The following is a 14,132-nucleotide window of genomic DNA, read 5'->3' as shown; positions in this document are numbered from 1 at the left end:
ATCATACATTACCTACATATTAATTTATTGCAACACTACATACTTACTTTATTGATGTATGTACGAGCTGATTTTTCAATCGTCAGGTATCTTTTTTTGGACTTTCTCGCGGATTTATTGCCTTGTCATTTTGACATATTTCCCATACTAAAACTGTCAATGTGCCAAACTTATTCTTCAGTTAAAAGTTATTCGACGATTGAAAAATCAGCCTAATAATAAAATTGGCGTGACGTTTTACCATACATTACTCATAGTAGTCATAGTCCAGTCATTACGTACATTCAAAAAAGAAAATGAATTTAAAAAAAAAGTTCATCGTTCGTGTCTCGAGTGCAGAAAAAAATATTTTTCTTTCCGTTTATTTTGTTTTGTTTATTTTGTATTGTAAAAAAATATTTTTTTTTTACTGCACAAACAAATTATTTGTTTAATAAATTACTATTGTGTGATCCTTAATTTGTTGCTCTATGTACTTATTTTTTATCCCATCAATTTCCTGAACAATTTCCCATTCGATTCGACATCCAGACACAACCGAGCGAGCAGCTCGCTCGACGCTGAGTGTGGATTCACCGACTTTGCGGCGCGCTGGAGATCGTAATTTTTGTCCAACATAAAAAAATCCAAGAAGGAAATTGTAGGTCTGAATATGCTCTACAAGTTTGAATTCCACAATTTTTCATATTTATTAAGACACAAAGAAAAAAAAAGCAAAAAACAAAAATTGTGTCCAAAATTTTTGACTTTTACGAACGATATCTCGATAACGATGCATGATACGCTAAAAATGGTTCGGGCGTTATTGTAGAGCACAAAGAAAGCTACAAAAAGTGTCCTACAAAAATTTTCGAGTCTCATCGGATAGCCGAGTTATTGCCGAAAAACTAATTTTACCCCTTTTTTCAACATGGCGGCGAAAGCTCCTAGGAAAGCTTGGTCGACAATCTCAAGTTAAGCTTTTCTAGGTATCCCCTACAACATATTAAAAAATTAGAAGCGCAAATTCATTTTCTTTTATTTGCCTTTTTTTCGGACGAAATGACTGGACTATCACGCTTACAAGCTTAAAGAGCTCAATTTAATTATACAATAATATGGTATCAAATAATCCTTTGATGTGCCATTATCATCACTTAGAACAACGCAGCCTTAAGTAATTGATCCCGATACTTAAGTGTGAACTCCGCAACAGATTTTCGGATTATGGCCTAAGCCGATCCATCAATACCTACCTACAAAAGCCTACTCATAATACGATACGCAGATGTTTGTAAATATAATATTGCTAGGAGATTTTGCATAGAATATAATTAATTAATATTTTAGCATGAACTAGCGACCCGCCCCGGCTTTACACGGGTGCTAAGTAGGTATTATCCCATTAAATATATAGGTATAAGCCGTGTGGTGACGGCAGAGTAGAATACATTTGTCACCAACCCCTACTCTTCCCGCGGGTGTCGTAAGAGGCGACTTAGGGACTACACATCAAACAGAGAATGGGCAGCAGCGCTCTCTGAAAAACATCATTCTTTTAAACTGCGATCTCCAACCCGCCTGCCAAGCGTGGAGATTATGGCAAAACCCTCCACTTTAGTGGAGGAGGCTCATAGTCCAGCAGTGGACTGTAAAGGGCTGTTGATGAAGTAGGTATACATTATATAAACTCTCTTGAATCACTCTATCTATTAAAAAAATGTATCAAAATCCGTTTCGTAATTTTAAAGATCTAAGCATACACTCATGGACAGACAGCTGAAAACGACTTTGTTTTATATTATGTAGTGATATCTGAGTAGGTAGGTGTAGTACATACACAAAATAAGGGTAACATACATAATTCAGGAAACTGTATTTTGGTGTATTTATTTATTTATTTATGTGTAGGTACTTATAAGCTAAAATATAGATTTTTTTTCACCTGACTTTCATAGGTACAGGACAGGTCATATAGCGAGTGCTTTAAGCACGTTAAAACTATAAATAATATTTTATTGAGTAATGCCCAAAAAGCACAACAATCTTTATAAAAAAAAACAGCTGAAATTCGTACGAACAAAGCCTGTGGGAACGGCTAGTCATACACAAAACGTTAACGGTTAGGCCTCGTATGAGCAGCTACATACGTAGGTGTAGGTACTCATGCTTTCCATTGTACGACAATGGCTACGTACCAGCTAATGCTATACTATATTTTGTGAGACGTTTAATACTGAAGCCAAATGTTCATTTAAGTAGTCCTTCATTGCGTCGTCTTATAGCCCAAACTGATATTTTCTGTTGAACAACGAGTTTGGAAATCACTGTAGGCAGTTTCTTATAACTTCTTTCCTTAATATGTTGTCTCTCTCTCTATTTCAGGCAAATGACGTCCACTGCTGGACAAAGGCCTCCCCCAAGGATTTCCATAACGACCGGTCCTACGCCGTCCGCATCAAGGCACCTCCCGCGACCTTCACCAGATCGTTAGTCCCTAGGTCCCTAGTTTATTTTATGTACCAATAAATATTTTCTTTCTTTTTTTCTTTCTTTCTTTCTATAGTCTGGTCTGTGAGCACGTAGAATTTTGTCCAATGACCCCAAGTTACCCATCCTTATCGCTCGCGCGTAATTATGTTGCTGTTGCGCTCGAACACTCACTGCGTGCGCCCGTCTTTTTTTTTTTTTTTGAACGGACGCGCGCTTGTAGCTTGAGGAGCTTTTCCAGCTTCACCGGGCAGAGTGGCGAGTACAGAAGGTACTCTAGACGTTCGCGATCGGGCCGTATCGAGCGCATATGGCGCCCGATCAGTGGCGAACCCAACTAGAGGGTTGCCCACCGCGGTGTTGGACCAAAGTCCAGCCTACGGCGGGCTCACTCTAGTGGGCCCGATCGAGGGGACTACGAACGCGGCCTGAGGGCGCCACGGTAGGCTCGGACCTCGGCTCAGGCCGTGTCCGGGGGACGGATAGGGGTGCGCCCGTCGCACAGTTGCGACAGCAATATAATTAGGCGCGAGCGATAAGGATGGGTAACTTGGGGTCATTGGACAAAATTCTACGTGCTCACAGACCGGGCTTTATCTTCATAAATATCTCCGCTCTCGCTGTGCACGTGGTATCACGCGTGCGACGAGGCGCGAGAAAAGTGCCATTATCGATGATTGATTACGATCTGTATCCCCACTGTAACCTTCTCTCTCACTAATGACCTCTGTTGTTGCTTTGCATTGTCAGCGATACATTTTTAAACGAAACCAAATACTGCCTAAATGAAAACAAATGATGCGCGTTGACTACTCATCAATGTCTAAAATGTTTTTTTCTGCTAGTGATTGTTAATCCGTTTAAGAGTAGGCGCACACCGTTGATTTTTCGTCGGCCGATAGTTTAGTCGGGCAGTTGATCAATATGGGCATGTATGGGAGTGCGCACACTACGCCGATTCAATTTGGCCGATTCTTCATACAAATTAAAATCAGGCACAACTATCGGCCAACTAAAAATCAACGGTGTGCAACGATTATTAAGAACGTTTGGAGAGTTTTTTGACTTGTTAGACCATTCTATGAAAACCAGGCTAAAGCCTAACCATGTAAGCTCCTTGTCTCTAAAAAATCTATCAATAACTTCGTTCGTTTCTGCCGAATGACGTTCACTGTTGGACAAAGGCCTCCCCAATGGATTTCCACCAGACCGTCCGCATCCAGGCAAATCAAAATCAAAAACTTATTATAGCCTTTTAAATATTTCAGTCCTGTATTATTTAGATAAGATACTTAGCTTTTATGGTTCTTTAAAAAAATACGCATATGAACTAAGTATTCATTGTCATCTCCCTTTACTCTTTATGTACAAAAATGACCGAAATCTAGGCTACCTTAAACAATTATTAAATTATAATTATAACATCAGATGAAAAGTTCTTAAACCTGTCCTGAGCTCTTTGAAGTCTTCATCTCCTACCGCAGTGCCTTTAAAAGTGACACCAAGCGTGAACAACAGATGGAAATGCAAACAAAATGGCGCCGTTATATTCGCTGAATGATGATGTCAACATCTTTAGGGCGCTATTAAGGCTACTGGAGCGCTCGTGATAAAGTAATAAAGACTTAGAGCACTTTTAATAAGGAACATCTGTTTCTGGTGTAGACAGACAGACTCAATCTGCGATTATCACTGCCGAACTCTGCTTCATAAGAAATATCAGTACCTAGTTAACTGGATTATTATTTTTTATTTCATTTTATTTATATTTGAATGCCACAACATTGGTACATAAGGAAAACTTATTAATGTTATTGGGAATGATTGGCATTATCTACCAGATGACCAGAGCTGATCGAGCATACCGTGATCTAAGTAAGTAGGCTCCCAAACTTCCAATAAAGCTAACAGTGACTGAGTGAAGAAAGCAGATTAACGTTATCGTTCAACTGTGAACTACCATTACTTATCTGAAATGATAAAAGTATTTTGAGTATAAGCATTGAGTCACATGGCCGACCATACCAAGATAATATGAGCATTCTTTTCCCATAAACTCTCTTTTCATATATCTTAAGTTATTATCACTCTCTAAAACAAAACAATGATTAAAATAATAAAATTAGTCAGTTCTGGAACATGTCACGTCGGAATACGTTACGTCGATACCAAATAATTTGCCCCTGAACAGGTAGGTAGTACATTTCTATTACAGCACCTTTATTTCCTTCAGCGTTCCGCTTACGTGTCAATCCACGAAACGTTTTCCTTGCCATTTATTTTCCATCATCTCCCCGTCATCGGAAAATTACCAATGTGTTTTGTATGACCAATAAATACGGAATCGTAACGTAACTTTTTCGTAGCATTTTCGGAAACAACTATTGATATCTACTCGAGCGTAAATCGCGAAATTAGAACAGAATGCTTTATATTAATAGTCATGTTACAGTCGATATACAGTCTCGTGCAAGTTTTATTTTGATACAGCTTTTGCCCACGGTTTCGCTCGCATGAAATTAAAGTCACAGATCATTTATTCTGTACCTCTAGCACGAAAAACTTTCGATGTTTAATTAAACAATACTGCAAAGTGTCATCAAAATCCGGTCACTAGTTTTTGCGTGAAAGAGTAACAAACAGACATTCTTACAAACTTTCGCATTAATAATCTTAGTAGGACTTCTTCCTACTTAAGTAGGTACTTACTCAATAAGCGCATTATGAAAAACCACGGCACGCATCGCACGGCTGGAGATGATATTGATACAACTGTAACAGTAGGTAATACCTAAATACAACATAGAACACTAAGTATTCCAACATTTGCAAAATTCAATAGAAGCATCCGTCCGGAGCGATACGCCTCGAGCGAGGCACCGCGTCTTATCGCCTCAATGTGCCTCAAGCCGGCTGCAAAGCTGTCAGTGGCGCTGATCAGCGTAAACTTATCTACCAGATAAACTTTGCAACGGAAACTTTCTGTTTCACAGTTCGTAGGTACCTACTTATAGTTAGAAATTCAGACTGCTGCAGCAATATTTAAGGCAAAACAGCATCGAGACTAACTTTATTAAGTAGTAATCGGGTGACTAGAGATTTGAAATTTACTGGAAGTTTGTTTTGAAAATGTTTTCAGCTTTTGAGGCTTACTGCACAGGCTAAAATGGGGGTGAATTAGACAATATTCGTTTCAGCTAAATAACGTGCATACTGCATAGCTGGACAAAGGATTTTCACAACGACCAGTCCTCTGTAGTCCGTATCCAGGTAGGTACTTCTTGTCTAAGCTTCTTGCGACTTTCACCAGATCGTCCGTCCACTTAGTGGGAGGCCTGCCCACCACACCTTTCGGCCCGACAACAACATCCCTTGATCATAAAGTTAGTGTTACTAGTGTTGCTCAATGCCTGGATAGGTACAACTCTTTATAGTCCCTTATTTTATGATTCTAAATTCCTTTTTTATGAAATCAAGACTTTAAGGTCGATTTATCTTATTGTAATTAGGTAGGTACTTTGAATTCAATAAATAAGTAAGTACATGATGCGTTTTGTTTTTGTTAATTATAAAATAATTAAAAACGTATTAAAAATTTCCCCACTTTAGGGAAAATCGCCTTCACTGTCTACACTCCCCAACAAAATCGACACTAATGACATAAGATTTTTGCCTCACTCTTGACGAAGCGTTTGTATGAAGACTATCCATCTAGGCTTATTAATCTAAGCCTAAGCGGTATTCGCTACCGTCTGCGGCAGAGAAAACCCAGTGGGTATGCGGTAATAATACTGTTCAGACCTAAGCGGTAACGCTACCGTCTGCCATGTACCACTACCCACAGCGGCAGCAAATATCGCTCAGGTTTGAATAGGCCTATAACCTCAAGACCTCTCAACTGTGTTTTAGGCGTTAACGCCATCTCTGGAAACTAAAAAAACTAACTCAGCTATCAGTATTACTTTTCTCTATGATCAGTACGGCGAACCACCGGTGGTCTAGTAGGTAGTAGTTAGGTCACTAAATGATAGATGGCGCTTTACAAAAATTACACAATTTAAATTTTAGTATCCTAAAATAATTTATGAAAAAATAACTTTTTACATAATTTAAAAATAATTCGTTGAATCAACAAAAACGAATCGAAAAACTGAAAACATGATGGAAAACTTAGATTATTATAAATCTAAGATGGAAAAGGCCAAAAAATTTACTTCTTACTCTTTTACTCTAGTAGAAAATGGTATCTACTTATCTCTTTTTCGCTCCACATGTCAGTGCAACGCATTGGCCAAAATCTTTAGTCTATGTCACTCTTTGAAAGTTGCTACTATAAAAATATCGTTCATTGTGTACTAAATACTACTAAATTGTGGACAAAAATGCAAGAATTTCTTACTAAGAAAAATATTATTCCAAGGTATTCATTTAAGTACCTAGACAAATAAAAACTAATAATACGTAATACATAACGTGATGTTGACCCTCAAATAAAATAAATAAAATTTAATGTACAAATTGCATTTTATTTTTAAAACTATTTAATAGTTTCAATAATTAAGTGTCAAATAAGGCGATAACTTTATTGTTTGTTATAAACAAAAGGGTTTGGGCGAGTTAATAAAGAATGGTGATATTCAAACAATGGGAACTTCCGAAATTCTATTGAATTAGTACAAATCAAAATTTCTTTTCTAGCAACACTCACATACTCTATCTTGTTTTTAGCCTCATCACATGACCTCTTGTATTTGTGCCCGTGATCAAAATCTGAAAATTCAAAAATAATTACGCGCAATGGCCAAAGTTGAATTAGTAGACGTCGATGACATACATAAAAATTCTCTTGTTAGCAGGTAAAATAATGTAATAGTGTTAAAATGCAAAGTGCGTTACATAATTAAATATTGAAGAGGGAAGGTCATCGCTTATTAATTTTGCAACTTGGCGAGAAAAGGAGTCCTTGCAGTGAAATTAGATTTATTTGTGTTTATGTTTACGTGATGTATTATGTTTCCAGTGCTGACAGCGACGAGTACCTAGGAATAGTGGACGATGGCTCACTTGGTAAGTAACAGTGACCCAAACAATAATATGTACCATCAATGTGGTGGACTGTTCGAACGAATGTGTCCAATCGATCTAATTATCCCATGCTTTGTTATTAAATTAAGGTTAAATTTAATTACAAATGTTTACAGGCGACGACGATAAATCCCATTTAGTAACGCAGTCGTTTTTGGACACAAATGATAACAGTACCTCATACAGCTTTAGGGATGTGCAGGGTAAGTGTAAATATGTTATTGTTTATGTCTAATCAAAGCTTTGTCTATTATTTTATTTGCTTGTTGTTATTGGTTGATATTTGCTATTGAAAGCCTTTGTAGGACCCTCTGTTAATTACTCCTTTTAAGTATTATGTGACATTGTACTTACTTTGTTATTTAATTTAATTAACTAGCAATTTAGGAAATTAGATGTCTGATGAACTGATACAGGTTCAGTTGTGTCAAATATATAATTTAACCCTGGTCTTGTTTGCAGCAGGTTCTGTAACATACAAACTTGTGATGTCGGATGATGCAACAAACAGCATGGCTACAAATTCACCACCACATGGTAAGGACTGGATTATTTAGTTTTTACAATAAATCGGAACTCAGAGATAATTGGTACGTACCAAATATAGAAAACACCTGAGATAATGTTGACTGTTGTAGATAGATAGTATTCAGAATTGAAAAATATTTATTATAACAAAATGCTCACAATTAATATGAACGCTGCTCAATGAGGCTTTTCGCGAATGAAAGATCCGCTAGATGGCGGGATGTGGATGTGGGGTCTGACTGCTGCGTGATTGGTGGATTTTGACATATCTGTCAATGTCATGTCAAAAATAACCAATCATGCAGCATTTGGACGCCATATTGCCATCTGGCGGAATGTTTATTAAATGTTGTCCAAATTGTGCTTAAATTATTAAGAAGTAGTCTCACTGCTCAATTACTTGGAAAATTATGTATTACATTATGTTTTTGTTATGTTCACCATGCAATACATATAATATTTTGATTACAGAATACTATGTGATAAGCAGTCCGGGGGAGGTGTTCGGACCACCAGTTGAAAAGAAAGTCAAAAGAGAACCTGTACCTGAAAAAGCTATTACGGCTAAAAGGGTAATTACTAAATTATTAACTCTATTGAACAGCTTTACACACATAGAACGGATGAACATTGGAGTAGATTCTTGAGTGGTGACTATGGACCTGAAAGCATAATGTAGGTAGGCCTCCCATTTGGTGGACCAACGTTCAGGTAAAATACTGGTTGTTGTAGAAATCCTTGGGGGCGCCTTTGCAGCTGTTGTCTTCTGATGCTTCACACTTGAACATCAAAATTAAATCCATTTTAATTTTGATGTTCCAGTGTGAAAAGGTAGCAGCCAGGGAGAGTAAGTAACTTTAGCATTTATAAATGAAAGATTATCGCAAATGGCAATGCCAGATTTTGTATGGAAAGTGGCGTCTTTTTTTTTCGCGCGGCCATCTACCAATCTTTGTTTTTTGATTACAAAATAGTGTAATAAACCAAACTTACTATGGCATGTATAGCTCTAAACTCAGTCTGAACTGAGTTACGAGCATTAGAAGTTTGATGATTTTCATACTAGATTTGCTTTTTGTGCGCAAGTTTTGTAAGAAATTGCAACAAAATATTGCGCTATTTTTTTATTGCGCTGATTCTGCTCCATACTGATGTCTGGAGCCTTTAATGGATGGTATTGTTTGTTTACACATACAATCTCACTATTTTGTTGCAATTTGTTAGAAAACTTTGCGCGCAAAAAGCAAATCTAGTATGAAAATCATCAAACTTCTAATGCTCGTAACTCAGTTCAGACTGGGTTTAGAGGTATACATGTCATAGTAAGTTTGGTTTATTACACTATTTTGTAATCAAAAAACTGAGAGCTTCAATTCCTAATGTTCAGCAAAAGTTAGGCGAGTGTGATTAAGCGTTGGCGAACGCGCGTCACTGTGACGTCACGAGGGATGAGGCTGGACCCACTGACAAGATATTTGCTGATTTAATATATTCACTCCTCCGTACACATTCTATTTATATGTTTTTATATCTACGCGATAGGCATTCTTATCAATTATCTTCGTAACTCCCCAGCGAGATGAGAAGCGTCGCGCGACCCACAATGAGGTGGAGAGGCGGCGTCGGGACAAGATAAACAGCTGGATCACCAAGCTGGCTGCCCTGGTGCCCGATGCCATGGCAGATTCTTCCAGCAAAGGATGCATTCTGTCCAAGGCATGCGACCACATCACGGACCTCACAAGGAAACAGAAGAGGTATGTTTCAACTAATCCTGTTACTTACTATAGCCTGGTCCGGGAGCACGTAGAATTTTGTCCAATGACCCCAAGCTACCCATCCTTATCGCCCGCAGTGAGTGTGCGAGCGCGACAGCAACATAATTACGTGCGAGCGATAAGGATGGGTAGCTTGGGATCATTGGACAAAATTCTACGTGCTCCCAGACCAGGCTATAGCAGTTATTTCGTGTTAGAATTAACATATAGGTCTCTTTCAAATTCCACTTAGTTTTGTGTGGTTGGTGTCTGTTATTAAACTTGAACTAGAAATAGATATTGCATTGAGTTTTAACAAGCGTTGTGTCACTTCACAACTATACAGGGTCAGGGTGGAGACAATAAGTGATCTCACTCCATTGTTTCTAAACTACGAATACGAATACGACTAACGGGCTAACTAACTATCTAACTAACTGGACTAACGGGACGAGGGGCTAACGGGAGTATTAGTAATTTGTGTAATAACAAATTACTAATAATCTTTTAAAAAAAAAAAAAAAAAAAAAAAAAAAAAAAAAAAAAAAAAAAAAAAAAAAAAAAAAAAAAAAAAAAAAAAAAAAAAAAAAAAACTATACAAGATATCGAAAAACTGGTTACTGCTCCTGAAAGTGCTTCACGAGCTCTTCCAAACGGTACTACCAATAATAGGTTACAGAATAAACTTGATCTACCCAAACTTCCACATATTTTATAATCAAACAAAACTATAAAAACATTAAAACAAAAACATTTTTTATTTCAGACTAGAAAAACTAGAAGTAGAAAACAAGAAGCTTATGTTAGAAGTGTTAAGACTAAAACAGGAATTAGTTGACGTACGAAAAGAGAGTGCCATTATGCGAAACGACCTAGCGGACACGTGCATAGTCGCCAGCCAGCGGGCCAAAGGCCAGAAGTCCTAGCTGTAACCCGCCAGGTGTCAACCGAACCGTGAACTTAACCAAGGTGCTGATATAGCTAAGTGTGATTTGACTGTGTAGTGACGTCATAAAGCATCAGTTATTTCATCTGGCATCACCGGCCAGTGTTGCCAGAAATGGCCAGAACCGATTAACCCGTTTAAGGGTAGTCGAACGAAAAAAGGCTATGAAGTTTCCATACAATTTACGTGAAGAATAGCAGGCAGAGCGCGTATTTTTACGCAGTTGTAAGGTGTTATTGATTGTATAGTTAATAATGTTGATGTACATTGAAATGTTTTCGTTTGATATAAACAAAACAGTTCAATTTAAATATGAATGTTTGAAAACGTTTTGTTATTTTTTGGCATAGTTTTAACATTATTATTTTAGCTGTTACAACATCATTAATGTTTTTAGTTTTGTATAAAATGTACAATCTAATTGGAAAAGGATTTTTCTTTTAAAACACATTCAGTATTGTTTTGAGTAAATATGCATGTTTTATGATTTGTTTCCCATACATTAAAGGATAGTAAGATAAAACTTGTAAGGCACTAAATATATGAAAGAAAAGGTCTAAGATTGTATGTGGTGTTTTGAAATCATAATACACTTGACAGCAAATAAATCGAACCACCCGCGACGCGAACTTTAAAGATTTTCTTTTGACACAATAATGGTGCCCCAACAATATTGGTGTTATTTGAAAGCCCAATAAATATCCTTAAAGAAAAACACATTTAATTTCTTAATAAATGATTAGCATATACCATAAATGTGACTTGAAAAAAGACCTCACTTTGGGCTCACCTCTGGGATCAATTAGACCAAATTTTATGGTTATAAAACCAAATAATGATCACACGTGTCCTCTTTAACAGATGGATAGCGATTAATCCCAACTTAACAGTTTTATAGCCATAAAAATTGGCTCAAGCGTAACTATCTATTTTTTGAAGAAGTGACTCTGGATCCTTCTAAAGAAACATTTTTGGGGTAAAAACCTTTCCTATAATGAAATGAAGTTTAGAACTAGGCTTTTGAATGGTACCAATATTGGTGTGAAGTGGGGATGCATACGTTTGAAAGTGCTTGTCGCGGGTGGTGCGATTTATTTGCTGTCGAGTGTATGTAGCATGAGTTGTTTGATTTTATTCAAATCATAGTAATGTTTGAAAGTTGCAACATTATCCTATGTCTTCGATTTACGTAAATTGAAATTGGTTTCAATATCAAAAAGATTTGGAATAAGGAATTTAGGGATTGCCTTTTTCAAGCTAAGATATGAATACGAACGTTTCATATATTTAAAAAGTATGTTTAAGAAAGCTGATATTCTAAATCGGTAAGATTAGAAAATAATATTTAGTAGATTGAACAAATATTGTCTATGTACTAGAAATAATTACTTGTGATAAACTTCCTAAGTACCAACAATACAAAGATTATAGCAAGTGTTATGAAATTTTCAATAGACAATATAGGAAGGTTATCTAAGATTCCGTGTTGAAAATATTTACTTGTAAATTGGTACCCATTCGCACTGATAATGAAGCATAGTTCAAAATGACAAATAAACATAAAATATTTTTGTGTACTGTGCAACTTCCATACATTCTTTATTTTTAATTAGAATGTAATCACAAATTCATCTTGTGCTGATGGGTCCAATTATTTATTAAGGTGAGTCTAGACTGGAGCATTTACTTGTAACATAACACAACAAGCCGCTCTATGAAATGTCTAGTGTATCACCCTGTCACGAACCAAACATTTTTTACCTGTGTCCATTCGTAAGAACGTTAATTACGTTACATTACATAAAGCCTGGTCCGTGAGCACGTAGAATTTTGTCCAACTGTGCTTGTTGTGCGACTGTGCGACGGGCGCCCGCAGTGAGTGTGCGAGCGCGACAGCAATATAAATAATATAATTACGCGCGAGCGATAAGGATGGGTAGCTTGGGGTTATTGGACAAAATTCTACGTGCTCACGGACCAGGCTTTAGAAATGCTCTGGTTTGTACTCACCTTTAGACTCTGCTAAGTTGTAACGATGTTGTTCTAATTATACATTTTATAATAGTTATAGTTGTTACTTACCAGACGTGAGTAATTTAAATTATAAGTAGGTACTATTAGTTGTTTTGTCTCATTAACAAATTCGATTGCATTTAAACTAAAATAGCAGTGAACTCGTTTCCGTGATCAAGTGTATAACAAAAAGTATTTAAATTTATACATCCCTTTTCAACGTAAAATAGCGTGCTGTTCACAAAACATTGGCCGTTTTTTTTTAATATTCTCATGTATTTTACTCAAAACGAGATTTTTGTTATTTGCTTAATGAAAAGGATCTTCAGATATCAATGAAATGTAATCATTTTTACAGTTGTGTATACCTATTGTCAAAACAATAGGTGTTACTTTACTGTTTATATTGGCTTAATTTGAAATGCTTATTCCAAATCACTTATAATTTAAATCAGAGCAAAGATGACTAATAATAATATATTCTTAAATCGTTCCATACTCTGCTATGTTTGAATGAAGTATATGGTATGTATTTGAATTTTATAAGCTGTTAAAAATCAAGTGATTTGGAATAAGCATAATAAAGCAATTTTCGTACCGTTCTCTTAACTATTCAACTGAATAAATCTCTCTTTTACTTCTTTGTGAATGAAAAGAGACAGCATCTTTATACGAACTTTTCGTTTCAAACCTTTTTGTTCGCGATGGTTTTTTATTGTCTAAAGTTGCCTACGATACTATCTTTTTTTACTCACTAATAAAATCAATTTTTAAAGACTACTGAATGGTACAACAAAATTGCAATCATGTTTTAAATTCATTTATTACTCCCATTATAACAGCATAATTCATTAGTTACGCTTAGGCTGAGTTGCACCACCAAACTTTGACCGTAACTATAACGTTTACCGGTGTTTTTTGTATGAAGTTTGACAGATTTTTTACTTTTGTCAAAGTTAAAGTAAGATGAATATGAAATGAAAATGTTTCATTTTATAAATAAAGTTAATTAACAAAATATTTTGGTAACCATCCTTTTAAGTATAAGAATACCTGGTGATGGTGCAACTCAATCTAGTAATTTTACTTACAGCTGCTAAGATTGTGATCACTTGATTATTTTAATCTCTATTTCTGTATGCTGCTAGTGCTGGTACAACATCGCAGTTTGTTTTTTATTTTTTTATTCAGCTCAAACTAAAAATATAATCAGGTGTTGTTGAAGTAAATATTGTGTTTTATTTATGGCATTATAAAGGAAAAAACCTAACCATCATTTTGGCGCAGTCAGGTATAAATGGGTGTTGTTATCACCTGCTTATCACTTGTAAGCG

At 36.2% G+C, this 14,132-nt stretch overlaps 1 protein-coding gene across 3 annotated transcripts; it reads left to right on the top strand.

Moving 5' to 3' along the window:
• The first annotated feature begins 7,175 nt into the window (after positions 1–7,175).
• On the top strand, positions 7,176–12,308 carry Usf (upstream transcription factor usf). 3 transcript variants are annotated; one of them, XR_003656721.1, is made up of 8 exons: positions 7,176–7,325; positions 7,490–7,536; positions 7,671–7,757; positions 8,017–8,091; positions 8,554–8,654; positions 9,658–9,839; positions 10,606–11,370; positions 11,894–12,308. XR_003656721.1 is itself a non-coding variant. In XM_028318451.1 (7 exons), exons 1-7 carry the CDS (start codon positions 7,267–7,269, stop codon positions 10,763–10,765), a joined length of 711 nt encoding a protein of 236 aa, XP_028174252.1. In that variant the 5' UTR covers positions 7,176–7,266; the 3' UTR covers positions 10,766–11,455. The 3 variants fall into 3 exon arrangements, 2 of the variants coding, with proteins under 2 accessions (XP_028174252.1, XP_028174253.1); XM_028318451.1 differs by lacking the exon at positions 11,894–12,308 and having other exon boundaries at positions 10,606–11,455; XM_028318452.1 differs by lacking the exon at positions 11,894–12,308 and having other exon boundaries at positions 7,177–7,325; positions 8,020–8,091; positions 10,606–11,455.
• Positions 12,309–14,132: the final 1,824 nt, after the last annotated feature.

The sequence above is a fragment of the Ostrinia furnacalis genome, unplaced genomic scaffold (genome assembly GCF_004193835.3).
Source record: "Ostrinia furnacalis isolate ACB-3 unplaced genomic scaffold, ASM419383v2 OfSCF6894, whole genome shotgun sequence".
NCBI lineage: Eukaryota > Metazoa > Arthropoda > Insecta > Lepidoptera > Crambidae > Ostrinia > Ostrinia furnacalis.
This window is presented reverse-complemented; position numbering and strand designations above follow the sequence as displayed.